The 20,009-nt window shown below is 46.1% G+C and overlaps 1 protein-coding gene across 3 annotated transcripts in view; it reads left to right on the forward strand.

Annotated features, from left to right (window-relative positions):
• OGT (O-linked N-acetylglucosamine (GlcNAc) transferase) overlaps positions 1 to 4,151 on the forward strand; it is an 86,768-nt gene extending 82,617 nt beyond the window's left edge. For all 3 annotated transcript variants that reach the window (XM_056539531.1, XM_056539532.1, XM_056539533.1), the window contains one exon: positions 3,111 to 4,151. In XM_056539531.1, the coding sequence (XP_056395506.1) occupies positions 3,111 to 3,285 (175 nt within the window). In that variant the 3' untranslated portion in view covers positions 3,286 to 4,151. The remainder of the gene's footprint in view (positions 1 to 3,110) is intronic.
• The last annotated feature ends 15,858 nt before the right edge of the window (positions 4,152 to 20,009 follow it).

The following is a 20,009-nucleotide window of genomic DNA, read 5'->3' on the forward strand; positions in this document are numbered from 1 at the left end:
GCTCAAGGACTGGACTGCCTTCTCTTCCACAAAATTATGCAGAGCTGGTACTGCCTTCTTCACAAAGAAATGACTGCTTGGGACTCTCCACCTCGGCTCGGCACAAGCCATCAGTTCTCCTGAAAGGTGCAGAGTCCACCACTTGAAAAGGGAGGGACTACAGCACCAGCAATTTGGACAGGAGCACATTCAGCTTCTGCACCATTGGATGATTGGGCGCATACTGTTGTCTCTTGGACATGGCTTTCGCCGACGGATTGTTGGCGGAATGGCTGACTAAAAGTAGGAGCAGAAGCAACTGGAGCAGCAGAAGGAGGGTATGACACACAGCTCCCTTCAGCTGAGGTGGTGGAGCCTTGGCTGGCTGAAAGAGGGAGCGGCGTGCCACTGGGTGGTGCAGCAGGCTGGACCACTACATCGTAGCCACGGTTCTTCCAGGCCGCTTTATGATGGCGAACTATATGTTGACGCAGGGCCATCATTGGGACCATCTTGCATGTGGCGATGTGAACCTTCTCGGGATGCTTGATGAAAAACTGCCACACCGCCGAGTAGCCGATTTTCCCACCAAAAGTCTGCACTACTTGACTGCTACCGTCTCCAGGAACCACTGTTCCACTACCTCCTGGGAAGGTAAGCTGCTGCAAAGCAGTTGGTCTCCTCCGGGCACGATTAGCTCCAGAATTTCTACTTCTGCCACCATGCTGACTGCCAACCATGCTACCACCTTGCTGGCTCAGCTGCTACCACACGGACAACCTGCAACCCTCTTCTCCTGATGAGGATGATGATGATGAATTGATGATGCCTCTTCTGCACCCGGCTTCCAAATCCGATTGGCATCATCAAGAAGTGTCTGCACGTCACGGATTTCCTCCTCAGATTCCTCAAGTTTCTGCTTCAGGACCCTGAACCCTGGCAACAACTCTTCTCCCGTCACTCTCCTCATCACTACTTGCCCACCTAGTGGCTGGGCAGTAGCTGCTGACTGTCCTCTATTGGATCGTCCTCACTGAATAGTGGAACTGAACCCACAGCATAAGATGCTACTTTAGGGGATGGAACAGCATAGGACAGAGGCAATGGGAGGACAGGGACTGCTTCTGGACTATGCCAATGACTTGGTGGGTTCCTCAGACTATGAGGGTTGTGTCTGAGGAACCCACCAACTGTTGACTGGGGGTATCAGATGTCACTTGTGATGAAGAGGATGAGCGTGTTAACCAATCAATGACTTCAGATGGGTTGCTTATCGAGACACTACCGGGAGCTCAGGCCTCTCACTGCGATTCCTGCTGCCACTTGCCCCTAGTCTGCTGCGACCTCTGTCTGATTAATTTAGACCTCTGCCACTCCTCTGTGCACGTACTGGCACTTCTCTGCCTGACATACTTAGTGCGTATATTAGGAGAGTACAAAACGCTTCACTAAGCTTAAAACAGTATTTGTCTAGAACAGCAGCAGGTGTGTACTTTTGCCTGGACTTTCACAGTATCTAGGCCCTTGACAGATTAACAGGTACAAAATAGTACACTTCTTAGATGCAGGTTTGTGGTATTCACTTATGAGGGCATAAAAATGCGCCACAGTATGCTTAATAAACGTATTGGAGTAAAACACCAGCCGGTGATTATTTTTGGCTGTCCTTTAGGACCTAGACAGATTAACAGATACAAAATAGTACACTACTTAGATGTAGGTATGTGGTATGCACTTATGAGGGCACAAAAATGCGGTACGGTTAAGTATTTTTGCACAACACCAGCAGAACACAACAGTGCTGTAGCGCAAAAAAGCTGTGTACTAAACACAAAATTGCACTCTGTCAAAGACTATTAGGAATGGACTGCTGGGTATTATACAGTCTACAGACTAGTATAACCAGCAGATGATTTGTTGTGGAACAAAGACACAGAATTGAGCTGAAAAATTAATCCTGCCTCCTCTGCAAAGGTTTATGAAGTTGAGGCAGCTTGTTGAAATGTATGAGGCAACACAAAGCGATCTGCCCCTCTCTGTAAGGCTGGGTCCACACTACGTTTTGTCCCATACGGGAGCGCATACGGCAGGAGGGAGCTAAAACCTCGCGCTCCCGTATGTGACCGTATGCGCTCCCGTATGTCATTCACTTCAATGAGCCGACCGGAGTGAAACGTTCGGTCCGGTCGGCTCATTTTTGCGCCGTATGCGCTTTTACAACCGGACCTAAAACCGTGGTCAACCACGGTTTTAGGTCCGGTTGTAAAAGCGCATACGGCGCAAAAATGAGCCGACCGGACCGAACGTTTCACTCCGGTCGGCTCATTGAAGTGAATGACATACGGGAGCGCATACGGTCACATACGGGAGCGCGAGGTTTTAGCTCCCTCCTGCCGTATGCGCTCCCGTATGGGACAAAACGTAGTGTGGACCCAGCCTAATACAATGCTGAAGAAAGTAACTGGGAGGTTAATGGCTGCAGTAAAAAATACTTTTCAGTGAAAAAAAAAAAACACTGCTCTGTCCACCAGAACGCTGATGTGACTAGGATGTGAAACGCTGCTTGAATTAGCTTTTCTGTGTAACACACACACACACACAGCGATGTCCATCCTATCTCTATGCAGTGTAATGAATATGACGAGCTGCAAAATGTCTGCTGAATATATAGGGCTGTGACATCACAGGGGTGACTGGTTGCTGATGGGCTGCATCCTGCATGTGAGTCAGGGTCATCCGGCCTACTTCCCTTCCCAGCGTTCCTTGCTCCATGTACTGACATGTGGATCCGCCATTTTAGATGTCCTGGAGCATGGACCGCAGTAAATGGAGTTTATTGAAGCGCTTTGCGTGATATTCGCGTTCGTTATGAATCAAATATTTCATTAAATTCATTACGAATACGGGTTTGTCAGCTTTGATCCACTCATCTCTAGCTTTGATAAGAAAGTAAAGTTAGCGGTTTTAAATACAGGAACGGAAACAGGAAAACAATTACATGACAAACAGGCCTGATTAGTCAGTTTGTTAAGGGGTTAATAATTTAATGTACTGTAGATTGATTTGGCAAGTAGTACCTGGTAAATGGTTTTTACAAGATGTAATAAGATTTTTTTCCCTCTTTTGTACAGCCTGAAAAAGATCCGTGCAAAAGTTTGGAGGCAAAGGATATCTAGTCCTCTCTTCAATACCAAGCAGTATACTATGGATTTGGAGAGATTATACCTACTAATGTGGGAGCATTTTGCAGCCGGCAATAAACCTGATCATCTCCTCAAGCCTGTGGAAACCACTGAATCTGCATAACCAGGAATGCTCTTAATCTTGGATATTTCTTGCTAGTAAATTTTCACAGTGAAGTCATCTTACTGTGGAGACACGTGGACATTGTCGTTAATTTTTCTTTTGGCTAAACTTACAGGGAATCTTGCAAATCGCCATCCAATTACAACTCCATGGACCGTTATTTGTTCTTGGAGAATTTTAGTTTTGTCTTTGCAATATGCATACTTCAAGTTTGGGCTTTTAAACATGAGTTTGTGTGTGTCTGCTAGCTCAAAAATGAATCTCAGCTTGAATCTTGTAGCTAACTGTGCAGGTTGAAAGAGGTAAAAAAAAAAAAATCACAAAGCATCATTAATGGTGTTCTAGTCCTTTTTATAGGTTTTATAAACCACTTGTAGCCTTTTAATGTCTGGCATTTGTTTACAAGCAGGCCTGTTTGGGAAAAGTTTCATTTAAATCAGAGCACACACAAAGTGTCTCCCTTCAGACATTTGCTTGATTTGACAATTACTCAGCCTGACTTCATATTAAACCTGTATTATCCCAACTCATTAAGTGTAAGTTGTACGAATGGTAGGTGCGCAGCTGAAATGAACTGTGCTATGGAGGAGTGTAAAGCACACGTACTGCAAATTTCTGATAGATGTCCCACATATTTAATGGACTAAACGAGATTTATTTGGTGTATGTACTTGTACTTTGCACGCTGTGGACTCCTTGAAATGTTGCTCATACAGAAATTTGTTTGGGAAATATTAATTTTTCATTTACTGTGTGGATGTAACGCATTGTTTGTGTGGAAAATAAGCATGTGCCGCAACAGATTAGATAAGTTAATGCGCCTCTGCACATTGCCTATTTGATTTAATAAACTCAGTTGGCTTTTTCAGCTGTATAATTGTCACTTTTTATTCATATGTATTAACTGGTAATTTCTTATGTTCAGTAAAGTGTTTTTAGATTTAATCTTTTGTTTTATGTATACATTTGTTTTCTTTGGTATACATAAAGCTTTTCCTAATCTGTCTAATTTTCTTAAACAATTGTACATGTCTTTTTATGTGGAAGGATTACATGGGGTGTGGTATATGCCAAAAAAAAAAAACTCTACTTGTATACTAAAAAACCTCTGCAGCTGAAGTCTTGAGAAAGTTATTTTTGAAGAATCTCAGTGATCCAGGATATAAAATCGTTAAAGCACAACTGTCATGAAGTTTGGGGCATATAAACTAACCATAGTCTGTGTATTGTGTGTAGACTAGTAATCCAGCATTACTTTTACCTTCTTTATTCCAGGTGTAATTACCACAAAAAACACTTTTTTTCTTTACAGTCCAGGGATGTGGAAATCCTATCACCCGACGCCCGGAACATGTAGTTCCGAGCGCCGGGCAGGTGAATTTTTCATAGATTTAGCCCTGTATCGGGCAAACAGGGACAGACCAACTTCCCCCTTATTTTTCTTTTAATGCCGGTGTGAGGCGCAGGAGCCAATGCAAGTCTGCACCTCACACCGGCGCTCAGGGTGTATGGAGGGGCAGCGGCCCCCAGCTGATTTCAGTAGCCGGGGCCGCTGCTCAGAGCCCCTCAAGCCGGTGTGAGGTGAAATCCCCAGTCCGTGCCGTGCAGTATGTCTCCTCACACACACACTTCCACTCCCCTCCCCCTGCTCAGTATTTTCCCCGTGAAAACTTGAAACCTCCCCGTGATAAGTGAGGTCCTGCGTAGACAGAGCAGGGGCGGGGAGGAGCTGTGTACATCCTAATTGTCCCCCTATCTTCTTGTATTATATGCAGAGCTGCTCTCTCCATCCTCCGGGAGGGGGGATGAAGGGGCGTGGCTTTATGTCCTGTAGACATGCGACCGCGGGCTCTGCCCTCGGTCCGAATTTTTCATGGGTTTGATTTTTTTCACCTCACACCGGCTCAGGTGAGGAGGCAGAGCATGCAAGTGGCAGGAAGGGTGGTTGTATATGTATGTAATGTATGATTAGGGGGGGGGGGTGTATTTATGATGTGTGCATATGTATGGTGTATGTATCATGTGTATATATGGTGTGTGTATGTAATGTATGATGTGGGGTGGGAAGCGGCAGGTGTGTGCATATGTATGGTGTATATTTATGGTGTATATTTATGGTGTGAGTGTATGTGCATATATGATCTGTGTGTGTGTGATGTGTGTGTAATGTATGATGTGGGGGGGGGGGGGGGCAGCGGCGGGTATTTGTGTATGCATGCATGTATGACTGACAAGTGCTGCCACCAGTTGTGCTATCTAATTTTTTTAATTTATTTTTAGTGGCTTCTGGCCACCCGCACCTTCATACTCACCCGCCAACCAAGAGCCTCACGGATGCACACAAACACGTCCGAACCAAAACTACAACTTCCAGCATGTTGCACCATAACCTAAACTGTTGAACTATAAAGTGTAACATGCTGGGAGTTGTAGTTTTGGTTTGGGTCAGCTGCAGAACCATAGGCTGCATCAGGGCATGCTGGGTGTTGTAGTTACTAACTGCAATTCCCAGTATTCTTTGACACAGCCTATGGCTCTGCAGCTGACACAAACCAAAACTACAACTCCCAGCATGTTACACAATAACCTTAACTGTACTATACAGTGCAACATGCTGAAACACCCACACAACCATAGGCTGTATCAGGGCATGCTGGGTGTTGTAGTTATCTAGTAACTAAATGCAACGTAATGACACATAAAATAAAATGCACCACAAACTGGAGAAGCAGAACCCCCCCCCCCCCCCCCCCCCAGTAACAGCGTTGTTCAGTGGTTTCCAATCAAAAGGCTCCATATATAAGTTCCTATGAAGACTGAGAAATAGTGATTAAAATATTTTAAGTGCGTATATATGCGAATAAGCCCCTTTCCTAATAAAAGTTCCGATAATGGTTCGAATATAAACTACAGATCACAGCACATATTACTCTCAAACATCCCTGTATATGGAAAAATTGGAGTTATAGGCGTCAGATGGGGGGGGGGGGGCCTCGGGTGTAAAAGTAGCTAGCTACAGCTCTCCCGCCGCTAATAGCCTGGCATGCTGCGATCGCTGTGGCCGCTATTAAATCATTAGATCACCGCTGTTAAATTGACAGCAGTGTCTAAAGGGATCTTATATTCATCCCTGGTGGTCTAGTGGGGTGAATCATACTATTTTGGTTGAAATTATTTTATCTACCAGGACAAGTGGATTTTCTTGAGGGACAAGTAGATTGTGTTCCGCTTTAGTCCCTTGGACAAGTAGTTTATTTTTTTTTTTTTTATTTCCACACCCCTGGCAGTCACTGACAGTCGGATGGGTGTGGCCAGGGGTTTGCTATGCCCTCCTGCCACCACGCCTATCCCCTATACCCCAGTGCTAGGACTGCAGTGTGATTGACACACAGGTCCCAGCGCATCCGCCCCCTTTGATTTTTTATGTGCGCGCTGACCGACAGGAATTTACACAGCAAGCGCTGGCTCCCCCGGCCAGCACTCGCTCCTGCTGTCTGACATCGCTGCCGGTACAATGCTAGAGGCTATATTTTGCTGAAGGTGAGATACTTTGTAGATTCTTACTCTAAAGAAGATCAGACAGGAAAACCTTTTCCAATAATATGATATGGAATTATGACTTAAACATGCTTCAAGTTCACACTAGTTTTAACTAATTCATCAGCAAAAATCTCTCCAGGACCTGCTGGAAGTAGACATCCGAAGAGGGGCACAATGAGGTGATGGACATGGTCAGCAACAATACACATGTAGGCTGTTGTGTGTCAGCGATGCTGAATTAGTACTAAGGGGCCTAAAGTGTGCCAAGAAAATGTCCCCCACAGCACTACATCACTATGCTACAAGTCAGGATGAATTCATGCTTTTATGTTTAAGCCAAATTCTGACCCAGCCATCTGAATGTCGCAGCTGGAATGAGACTCCTCAGATTAAGCCTTGTTCTTCCGGTCGTCTTGTCCAATTTTGGTGAGCCTGTGCGAATTGTAGCTTTGGTTTCCTGTTCTTGGCTAACACGAATGGTACCTGATGTGCTCCTTTGCTGCTGTAGCCCATCTTAGTTTGATGTGGTCTGCGTTCAGAGATGGTATTATGAACATGAGCCTGTATGAATAGGCAAACAGAAAACTTGTATATCCAGGATTAAAATGGATTTCTTAAGTAAACAAAAAAAAAAAAAACAGCACCACCTGTCCTCTGGTTGTGTGCAGTATTGCAACTTAGTTTTATTGAAGTGAATGGAGCCCAGTTGTGATACCACACACTCACAACCTTGGTGTGGTGCTGTATTTGGTGCCTATTCCTGGATAATCCCTTTTTAAGACTGTCTCAGTCAGCTGGAGGCTCAAATCCAAATATCCAAAATGGATCCTAGTCTCCCTGCTGGGATGGGGACAAGTGAAGAAATCAAAAATTTCTTTTTAAGCCAGCCTTTACCAAAATTTACCGCAGATTTTACCCTATGACCACCCACCTAGCAAGATAAATCAAGAAATTTACACGGTTGATTGTTGGCCTAATAATAACTCTTTCCTACAGCTCACTCAGAGTAAATAGAGACTAACCACAGAATTATTATTTTTTTTTATATTAACAACTTTAGACGTAAATGTACGTCCTGGTGCGTTGGTACTTAACGTGCCAGGATATACATTTACATCCTATACATGACAGGAGCATCGGATCGGTGCTTGCAATCATGCACGTCGGGTCGCAGCTGCTATCAGCAGCCAGGGAGCCGCCGGTAATGGCAGACATCCGCAATTGCGCCATTAACCGCTCAGATGCAGTGATCAATACAAATCGTGGCAGTGCAGCACTTTGGGTGATCGGATCGCCCATGTCGCTGCAGCGCCGATCCGATCACTCAAGATGGCGGGTGGAGGTCTCCTCACCTGCGTCCTGTCGTCATCCTGGTGTCTTCTGCTCTGGTCTGCAATAGAGCACACCAGAGCAGAAGATCACAGTTTAATGCTGTTCAGTGCTATGCCTATGCATAGCACTGAACAATATTAGCAATCAAGTGATTGCTATAAATAGTCCCCTATGGGGACTATAATTTGTAATAAAAGTAGGAAAAAATTGTTAACTTCCCTGGCGGTATGATTGTCAGGAAATTTCTACCAAAAGTGGTACATTTTTTTGCATGGAAATTTGGCATTATGTATTGTACCTACCCATTTTGTGCTCACCGCCCATTTCACATCCCCCCCCCCCCTTGTCACATTCTCCCCCCTCCCTTGTCACATTCTCCCCCCTCCCTTGTCACATTCTCCCTCCTCCCTTGTCACATTCTCCTCCCCCTTGTCACATTCTTTCTCCCTCTATGTCACATTCATCCCCCCCTTCTCACCTTCTTGTTCGGCAGCAACACACACAAGTTTGCCGGGCAGATTTCAAACCTAGTGTATTTGCTGCCGAACAAGTCCTTTCCCCACCACTGCGGCCAGTGATTGGCTGAAAAAGGAATGGTCCTACAAGATGAATAATTAAGAGAGGACACCCCGGACCGCACGGAGGGGGAACGGCATCTGCAGGGACTAGGAGTAGGTGAGCAGAAGGTTTTTTTTTTTATTTTCCTCCCGGTGGCCTTTAACACTTGGCTCAGTGTTTTTCTACCAGGGTGCCTCCAGCTGTTGTAAAACTGCTACTCCCAGCATGCCCGGACAGCCTTTGGCTGTTTGGGCATGCTGAGAGTTGTAGTTTTGCAACAACTGGAGGCACCCTGGTTGGGAAACACTGACTTTTAGTATTTAGATATGTCTTTACCTGCTCTGGCCGGCCCCTGCCACGGGAGCCGACCCGAGCAGATAATCGCATGTTTTCCCGGGGGGGCTATATCGCAAAAAGCAAAAAATCGCGATTTGATTGTTTTTGCGATATATCGTACCCCGGCAACTCTATAATGCTACCCCGAGCGTGACTCGGGGTTACCGCTCCTGGCAGGGAAAATTAACCCTGAGTCACGCTCGGGATAACCGCTAAGGTTAAAAAAAAGTATATAGAAAAAAAAATGTGAATTTAAATTTGAAATTAAGTCCCCCTTTTCCCTTTAAAGAAAAAAAAGTGTAAAAAAAAAAAAAAAAATCTGGTATCGCCACGTGCCTAAATGTCCTAATTATTAAAATGTTAATGATCCTGTACGGTGAGCGGCGTAAACGTGAAAAAATAAAAAGGGCAGAAATTGCTGCATTTTGATTAAATCACATCCCAACATTTTTTAATAAGTGATCAAAAATTCACATACGCAAAATGAAAATAAACTGTTATATACAAAAAAAACGTATACGACAAAATGAAAAAAAGCTATAGGGGTCATAATACGGTGACCTAAAACATACAAACTTTGTTTAACCCCTTAAAGACTCAGCCCTTTCTCAGTCGCTCTTTATTGTGGGACACCTTACTGATGGGTATATGCTCTTGCCACTAGGAGGTGCTGACACTAGGAAAAGAATGTAGGCTCCTACGTGGTAGGATATACCCGCGCACTGGAAGTGAGGTAACCAGTTTTAGCTAGTGTCAGCAGGAGGCAAAACACAGGTCTGGGAGTTCCCCAGACCTGGTATTTTTCTCCCTTTTTTTGTTTTTTTCCTAGTTTCAGTCTAAAGTTTAGTTTTTCTCTCCTTTAGTTTTTCTAGCATGGGGCGACTGGAGCATTGCGCTACCTGATCCACCTGCAAGCTAGTTGCACGGTGCATTGCTGGATGGGCTGTTAACCCCTCCTCGCCAACAACCAGCGTCTGGCGGTGTACCCTGGGGCTGGGTCCCCCATTTGCCCCTGTCTGCCTTCTGAGCTGGCTTAATGCAGGTGGCCCCAGCTGGTTGAACTCTTGGAGGGTGAGTATGTGGCGGCTGGGTTAGTATACAAACTCCCCCCCCCAACCCCCGCGAATGAGCATATGTCTGCAACTCCTAACTGGTGGGGGGGGTGTGAAGGTGTTGCCAGGGAGCTGCGCTATTCTTTTCCCGGTGGGACTTTTTTACTTTCACTTTGACAGTCCTGCTGGCTGGAGCAGTTTCCTCCTCACCTGCACAGCAGACCTGGCGGGAGGTGCGCTCCGGGGTATCCCACTGACAGGATTTAGGGGGACCATGGCGGCCATAGTGCCACCCTTCTTCAAACCCCCCCCCCCCCCCCCTTACTCAATTTTGCGAGCCGTTGCATTGCCGTAGAATGAGATTTGCCATAGAATGAGATGGTCCGCCTCCATCACATCCTATTGGCTCACTCTTGTCACGTGACATATTTAAACGTCACGCATCGATGCTCACAGCAGTGTCAGTTTGGCTATCACAGGGAGAGGATCTCCTCTCGCTGTGATAGCTGAAGCTGTACGGAGGTCATACGGCTGGCTCATATACATTTACTGTTGATCCACAGCGCTATCGGGATCCCGATGCCCGATGGCGCTGTAATCAGTGTGTGTCCCCGCGAGCGCCCCACGCCCGCAGCTCTACTCCCCGTCCCGTTAACGCACAGGGAGCGGGGAACAGAAAGTAGAGCATCGGGCGCAGGTTACGTTATTCGCGTAGTGCTGCGCATGCGCAGTACTACTTTACCTGCGCCCGATGCTCTACTTTCTGTTCCCCGCTCCCTGAGCGTTAACGGGACGGGGAGTAGAGTTGTGGGCGTGGGGCGCTCGCGGGGACGCACACTGATGACAGCGCCATCGGGCATCGGGATCCCCATAGCGCTGTGGATCAACAGTAAATGTATATGAGCCAGCCGTATGAGCTGCGTGCATGTGTGAACTTCTGTCGGGCCACAGAGGCCATGAGAGCTCCGTACAGCTTCAGCTATCACAGCGAGAGGAGATCCCCTCCCTGTGATAGCCAAACTGACACTGCTGTGCGCATCGATGCGTGACGTTTTAATATGTCACGTGACAAGAGTGAGCCAATAGGATGTGATGGAGGCGGACCATCTCATTCTATGGCAAATCTCATTCTACGGCAATGCACCGGGAGGTCAAGCAGCTCCTCTCCGGCTCACGTGCTGCTGGGAGCCATCCCCTCTCACTGTGATGCTTAGCTCCGCCCCCTTCTCCATTGTAGGGTCGGCGGCCCTTCCTGACAAATCTCTGCTCCACAGGCATAGCCCAACGGGAGCTCGTTGCTTCGGCCTGCAATTGTCCCCTGCCTCGGAGCTGTACGTCGGCTGGCAGGTGCTCCTATAGCACGCTGCTATGTGCCATTGCTGCTCCAGGGGCTTCATGTTGCATATGGGGGACATATGTACTGCGTGCAGCTCTTTGCAGGGTGCCCTGCCATATTTTCTCACAAAATTTTAATTAACTATAAATAAAAATGATATAATATATTTTTATGTATGTGTATTCCTTGGCCACTAACACCTTCTGGTGTGGTTTGGCACCCCTTTGAGGTCCACACTCGCTTGAGGTGTACCTCTGGCATCCATAATCCCACCATCATGGAGCATAGGCAAACCGCCGTGGCGGGTTGCCTGAGCTTCACGTTTCCTTGGAAACTTCTGGGGGATATATTCAAGCACATACAACATACAATGTACGAGCCCTTTTACGTTCCTGTGAGGTGCTCAGGTTTCTTTTGAGATTCCGCATCTGTCAGGTCTGCCGGCCTCCCATCCTCAGGGTGTTATTGGCATGTCATGCTCTATGATTCCCTTCTCCACATGCTACCGCATCCGCGGCTAGTGCTCTGGTTCACCACATTCAACGGTAGGTCTCCATGGCAGTATTCCTGCGGGGGCATGGATTGGTCCTGATATCATTATGCCAGACAGTAGTCTCGCATGTCACAGCTGGTGCTCCGGTACCCCACTGCTGGTGTGAGGTGTCCGAAGGAGTGATCCTTTGTGTACTATGGACCCATGCCAGTAAGCCAGACAGTGGTCTGCATGGTTTCCTCTGCCGCCTGTTGCACATCACACGGCTGATGTATGTGCGGCTGGAGTTCCGGTACCTCACTACTCAGCGAGGAGTCTGATGGAGTGACCCGTTGTCTACTATGGTCCCATACCAGTAAGCCAGACAGTGGTCTGCATGGTTTTCTCTGCCGCCAGTCTCTTTTCCAAGGACTGAAGTATCTGCGGCTGAAGTTTCGGGACCCCACTGCCAGTGCGAGGTGATCGCTGGACCCATACAAGTAAGCCAGACAGTGGTCTGCACAGTTTTCTCTGCTGCCTGTCACTTCTCCAAAGGCTGATGTACTGTATGTGCGGCTCGAGTTCCGGTACCTCACTACTGAGCAGGATGTCTGCTGGAGTGAACCATTGTCTTCTATGGACCCATACCAGTAAGCCAGACAGTGGTCTACATGGTCATCACATGGTTGATATAGCTGCGGCTGTAGTTCCGGTACCTCATTACTGTGAGGTGCCCGACAGCATGACTTGCTGTCCACTATGCACCCATACCAGTAAGTCAGACTATGGTCTGCATGGTTTCCTCTGCCGCTTGTCACACATCATACGGCTGATGTATCTGCAGCTGGAGTTCCGGTACCTCACTACTGAGCAGGATGTCTGCTGGAGTGAACCGTTGTCTACGGTGGACCCACACCAGTAAGCCAGACAGTGGTCTGCATGGTTCCTACATCGCCTATCACACGGCTGATGTAGTTGCGGCTGGAGTTCCGGTAACTCTCTACTGTGAGGTGCCAGACTGCATGACTTGTTGTCCACTATGAAACCATACCACTAAGTCAGACAGTGGTCTGCATGGTTCCTTTGCCGCCTGTCACACATCAATCGGCTGATGTCTCTGTGGCTGGAGTTCTGGTAACTCACTTCTGTGCTACAGGTCCCATGGAGTTACCCGTTGTCCTCTCTGGGCCCATACCGGTAAGCTGAACAGCGGTCTGCATGGACTATCACACATCACATGGCTGATGCAGCTACGGCTGGACTTCCGGTACCTCACTACCGTCTACTTTGGACCCGTGCCAGTACGCCAGACAGTAGTCTGCATGGTTTCCTACACCGCCTTTCATCTGCTGATGTATCTGTGGCTGGAGTTCTGGTGCCCCACTGCCGTGTGTGGTATACGTAGAACTGACCAAGCATTTCCGGCGGACCCTATCTGATGACGGGTGCATTCCACAGCTCCTCAGCCTTCCCCTATTCATGTCTCCTGGTGGAGGTTCTGGAGGAGGGTCCCTATGGATACATGGGATCCATGCCATTCAGACAGTCCTAGTCTGTTGGGTCTTCTACGCCACCAGGTCACCTGTTGGATGAGCCGCACTCCAGTTCTCCGCTTTCTGTGGGAGGTTGCATGGAGTGACCCTGTGCACTCAGGGATCCTATTCCAGTCTGCCAGACGGTTTTCCGCATGGCCTACTACTACGACGGGGTCACCTGCCATACTCTTTCCACACCATTGGACGGTGGTTCTGGTATAACCCACTGCCAAAGGGTAGTTCCAAGTGACTCTCCTCGGGTGGACCATGGCCTTTGTACAATGCTCCACGTGCCGGTTTGTTCCCTACTTTACCAGATTCTTCTTGGCATGCCTGCTACTCTGTCTTAAGGCTGGGATCTTACTTTGCTGTGTTTTTCCGTATGCGATACTGGTGTGGCCGTGGTCCCTATGCCACATACAAAGACTGTGCCTGTATGTTTTTCTGGTTCACCAGGTCACCTCCTCCATTTCTGCTGATGCCACGGCTGCAGTCCGGTGTCTCTCTTCTAGGTGACCTTCCGCAGTGTAAGTGTATCTTTGTGGGTTCACGGGACCTTTTCTACCGGTAAGGTCCAATGGTGTCTGCATGTTTCCTGCTCCTCATACATTCTATTTTTCTGCAGGCTCCAGGGACTTTCTCAGCCACAGCAGCATCACTCTGTTCCCCTTCCTAAGGTTGCAATGTTGGTCTGCTGGAGGCATACCTACCTTCCTGCAGGTCCCTTGGATGTCTAAATTTTTTTTTTTTTTCATGGAATCCTATTCCAAGGGCTCTAGGTCTTCCCCAGGAAACTATAGACCGGTAAGTTTAACGTGCATTGTGGGTAAATTGTTTGAAGGATCTCATAAGAGATTACATACAGGAATACATAGGGGATAATTGTATAATAAGTTATAGCCAGCATGGGTTTACTAAGGATAGAAGTTGTCAAACCAATCTAATTTGCTTTTATGAAGAGGTGAGTAGAAGCCTTGACAGAGGAATGGCTGTGGATATAGTGTTTCTGGATTTTGCTAAAGCGTTTGATACTGTCCCTCATAGACATCTGACAGGTAAGTTAAGGTCTTTGGGTTTGGAAACTTTAGTTTGTAACTGGATTGAACACTGGATCATGGATCGTACCCAGAGAGTGGTGGTCAATGATTCGTACTCTGATTGGTCCCCGGTTATTAGTGGTGTACCCCAAGGTTCAGTACTGGGCCCGCTGTTGTTTAATTTATTTATCAATGATATAGAGGATGGCATTAACAGCTCTGTTTCTATCTTTGCAGATGACACCAAGCTTTGTAGCACGGTACAGTCTATAGAGGATGTGTATAGGTTACAAAAAGAATTGGATAGACTAAGTGTCTGGGCATCCACTTGGCAAATGAGTTTCAATGTGGCTAAATGTAAAGTTATGCATCTGGGTACTAATAACCTGCATGCACCGTGTGTCTTAGGGGGGATTAAACTGGCAGAGTCACTGGTAGAGAAGGATCTGGGTGTACTTGTAGATCACAGACTACAGAATAGCATGCAATGTCAGGCTGCTGCTTCCAAGGCCGGCAGGATATTGTCATGTATAAAAAGAGGCATGGACTCGAGGGACAGGGACATAATACTCCCCCCTTTATAAAGCATTGGTACGGCCTCATCTGAAATATGCTGCTCAGTTTTGGGCACCAGTCCATAAAAGGGACAATGTGGAGCTGGAAAGGGTGCAGAGACTCGCGACTAGACTAATATGGGGCATGGAACATCTTAGTTATGAGGAGCGATTAAAGGAGTTACAATTGTTTAGTCTTGAGAAGAGACGTTTAACCCCTTAAGGACGCAGGACGTAAATGTACGTCCTGGTGCGGTAGTACTTAACGCACCAGGACGTACATTTACGTCCTGTGCATAACCGCGGGCATCGGAGCGATGCCCGTGTCATGCGCGGCTGATCCCGGCTGCTGATCGCAGCCAGGGAGATCGCGGGCGTCCGCCATTAACCCCTCAGGTGCCGGGATCAATACAGATCCCGGCATCTGCGGCAGTGCGCAATTTGAATGAATGATCGGATCGCCCGCAGCGCTGCTGCGGGGATCCGATCATTCAGAACGCCGCACGGCGGTCCCCTCACCTTCCTCCTTCCGGCTCCCGGCGTCTCCTGCTCTGGTCTGAGATCGAGCAGACCAGAGTAGAAGATCGCCGATAACACTGATCTGTTCTATGTCCTATACATAGAACAGATCACTATTAGCAATCATGGTATTGCTATGAATAGTCCCCTATGGGGACTATTCAAGTGTAAAAAAAATTTTTTAAGTAAAAGTAAAAAAAAAAGTGAAAAATCCCCTCCCCCAATAAAAAAGTAAAACGTCCGGTTTTTCCTATTTTACCCCCCAAAAAGCGTAAAAAATAAATTTTATAGACATATTTGGTATCCCCGCATGCGTAAGTGTCCGAACTATTAAAATAAAATGTTAATGATCCCGTACGGTGAACGGCGTGAACGAAAAAAAAAAAAGTCCAAAATTGCTACTTTTTTAATACATTTTATTTTAAAAAAATTATAAAAAATTTAGTTTTTTACATGCAAATGTGGTATCAAAAAAAAATTACAGATCATGGCGCAACAAATGAGCCCTCATACCGCCGCTTATATGGAAAAATACAAAAAGTTAGAGGTCATCAAAATAAAGGGATTATAAACGTACTAATTTGGTTAAAAAGTTTGTGATTTTTTTTAAGCACAACAATAATAGAAAAGTATGTAATAATGGGTATCATTTTAATCGTATTGACCCTCAGAATAAAGGCACCGGGAATGAAGCGAGTGCAGCTCCTGCGCTCGCGTCAGACGTGCAGTAAATGTACGGCGCTGTGCACAAAGTGACACTATGCAGCGCATGTCCTTAACCTGTAGGGAACAGAGGGCGTACCTGTACACCCTTCGCCCACTCCCTTTCTATAATGCTGTCCACGCCATGACCCTGTGTCATAGCGGGTCAGGCCCAGCCTCTAACAACGGCCGGGAGCCGTGGCTATTAACCCTTTTAAGCGTTCCATTCAAAGTTGAACCCCGCGTCTAAAGTGAAAGTAAACGAATGCCGGTTAGCTCAGGGGGCTGTTTGGGATCGCCGCGGCAGCAGGAGGGTCCCTACCTTCCTCTTCGCTGTCCGATTGCCGAATGACTGCTCAGTGCCTGAGATCCAGGCATGAGCAGTCAAGCGGCAGAATCATTTATCAATGGTTTCCTATAAGAAACCATTGATCAATGTAAAAGATCAGTGTGTGCAGTGTTATAGTCTCCTATGGGAGACTATAGGATGACTGCAAAAAAAAGTGGGAAAAAAAGTTAATAAAGATCATTTAAAGGAGATATCCAGTGCTGAAATACTTATCCCCTATCCTAAGGATAGGGGATACGTTTCAGATCGCTGGGCCCCGGCAGCCCGCGGGAAGAGGGCGTGTTGACCACCGCACAAATCGGCGGCTGACACACCCCCTCAATACAACTCTATGGAAGAGCCGGAGCTCTGCCTTTGGCAATCTCCGGCTCTGCCATAGTGCATATTGACCACCGCACGAAGCTATCTGGCCAGAGAGGCGGGGCGGAAATGTCTGAATTATAAAAATATATAATTAATTAAATCGCACGATCAATGGCATATGTGCAAAAAAAATCCAAAGTCCAAAACTGCGTATTTTTGCTCACTTTTTCTATCCTGAAAAAATTAATAAAAAGCGATCAAAAAGTCCAATAAATACAAAAATGGTACCGCTAAAAACTAAATGAGGACAATTTTAAACGTCTACATTTTCCTGCATGTAGTTATGATTTTTTCCAGAAGTACGACAAAATCAAACCTATATAAGTAGGGCATCATTTTAATCATATGGACCTACAGAATAAAGAGAAGGTGTCATTTTTACCGAAAAAATGTACTGCGTAGAAACAGAAGCCCCCAAAAGTTACAAAATCGCATTTTCACTGTAGATTTTTGGGTAAAATGACTGATGTCATTACAAAGTAGAATTGGTGGCGCCAAAAATAAGCCATCATATGTATTTTTAGCTGCAAAATTGAAAGGGTTATGATTTTTAAAAGGAGGAAAAACAAAAGTGCAAAAATGGAAAAACCTTCCATCCCCAAGGGGTTAATTTGGTGCGGTATGACTATTTGTCGTACAAGCAGAAAATTTTATATCTAAAAAAATTCAAAATTATTATTATTATTATTTTTACAAAAAAAGCTGAATTTATCAGTCAACATTTACCGCTGATGTAAAGTACAATATATCACAAAAAAACTCTCAGAATCGCTTTCATAAGTTAAGTGGACACATGTCAGATTTTGAAAATTTTCCTTAGTCATTAACCACTTAAGGATGCAGTACTTAAAGGGGTACTCCACCCCGAGACATCTTATGCCCTATCTAGAGGATAGGGGATAAGATGTCTGATCGCGGGGACCCCAGCGATCTCAGCTGCGGCACCCCCAGGGCCGGATTAAGAGCATCATGGACCTGGTGCTGAAGATTGTGATGGGCCTTTTTATCAAAGTATATAAAATGAAAACGCAACACAAAGCAATTTTGTCACATGTTTTATGCTCATTAACCCCTTAAGGACACATGACGTACTGGAACGTCATGTGTCCACTCCCGATCTATAACGCGGGGCCACGGCGTGGCCCCGCGTCATAGCGGTTCGGGCCCGGCCTCTAACAACGGCCAGGACCCGTGGCTAATAGCGCACGGCATTGATCGCTGTGCCGCGCGCTATTAACCCTTTAGACGCGGCGTTCAAAGTTGAACGCCGCGTCTAAAGTGAAACCGAAAGCATGCCGGCTAGCTCAGTGGGCTGTTCGGGATAGCCGCGGTGAAATCGCGGCATCCCGAACAGCTGACAGGACAGCGGGAGGGCCCCTACCTGCCTCCTCGCTGTCCGATCGCCGAATGACAGCTCAGTGCCTGAGATCCAGGCATGAGCAGTCATGCGGCAGAATCATCGATCACTGGTTTCTTATGAGAAACCAGTGATCAATGTAAAAGATCAGTGTGTGCAGTGTTATAGGTCCCTATGGGACCTATAACACTGCAAAAAAAAAGTGCATAAACATCATTTAACCCCTTCCCTATTAAAAGTTTGAATCACCCCCCTTTTCCCATAAAAGAAAAAACACAGTGTAAATAAAAATAAACATAAATGGTATCGCCGCGTGCGGAAATGTCCGAATTATAAAAATATATCGTTAATTAAACCGCACGGTCAATGGCGTGCGCGCAAAAAAATTCCAAAGTCCAAAATAGTGCATTTTTGGTCACTTTTTATATCATGAAAAAATGAATAAAAAGCGATCAATAAGTCCTATCAATGCAAAAATGGTACCGTTAAAAACTTCAGATCACGGCGCAAAAAATGAGCCCTCATACCGCCCCATACACGGAAAAATAAAAAAGTTATAGGGGTCAGAAGATGACAATTTTAAACGTATTAATTTTCCTGCATGTAGTTATGATTTTTTCCAGAAGTCCGACAAAATCAAACCTATATAAGTAGGATATCATTTTAATCGTATGGACCTACAGAATACATATCAGGTGTCATTTTTACCGAAAAATGTACTACCTAGAAACGGAAGCCCCCAAAAGTTACAAAACAGCGTTTTTTTTTAAATTTTGTCGCACAATGATTTTTTTTCCCGCTTCACCATAGATTTTTGGGCAAAATGACTGACGTCATTACAAAGTAGAATTGGTGGCGCAAAAAATAAGCCATCATATGGATTTTTAGGTGTAAATTTGAAAGAGTTATGATTTTTTAAAGGCAAGGAGCAAAAAACGAAAATGCAAAAACGGAAAAACCTCCGGTCCTTAAGGGGTTAAATGGGCACTCTCATTAAAAAATTTTTTGCTATTGCACTCCTTATGGTAAATGAAAAATATTTCTAATATACTTTGTTTAAAAAAAAATGAAGTTTTCTGTGTTTTATTTGTGCTTAAAAAAGCTCGAGCACATTTCCCCGCAACTCATACACAGACTTTGGACCAAAGTCCGAACACAGGAAGTGCCTCCTGGAGTGCCTAGGGGGGGGGGGGGTCCAGCCTCATCCAATCATAGCTCCTCTAACACATAAATGCCATATGCTGTTGGCTGGACACCCCCCCCCCCCCCCCTCAGCACTCCAGGCGGCACTTCCTGTGTTTGGACTTTGGTCCAAAGTCTGTGTATGAGTTGGGGGAAAATGTGCTCTTGAGCTTTTTTAAGCACAAATAAAACATAGAAAACTTCATTTTTTTTAAACAAAGTATATTAGAAATATTTTCCATTTACCATAAGGAGTGCAATAGCTAAAAAAAATTTTAATGAGAGTGCCCATTTAATGAACATAAAACATGTGACATGTTTCCCCCAACTCATACACAGACTTTGGACCGAAGTCCAAACACAGGAAGTGCCGCCTGGAGTGCTGAGGGGGGGGGGGGGGGAGGTGTCCAGCCAACAGCATATGGCATTTATGTGTTAGAGGAGCTATGATTGGATGAGGCTGGACCCCCCCCCTCCCCCTAGGCACTCCAGGAGGCACT

The sequence above is a fragment of the Hyla sarda genome, chromosome 9 (assembly GCF_029499605.1).
Source record: "Hyla sarda isolate aHylSar1 chromosome 9, aHylSar1.hap1, whole genome shotgun sequence".
NCBI lineage: Eukaryota > Metazoa > Chordata > Amphibia > Anura > Hylidae > Hyla > Hyla sarda.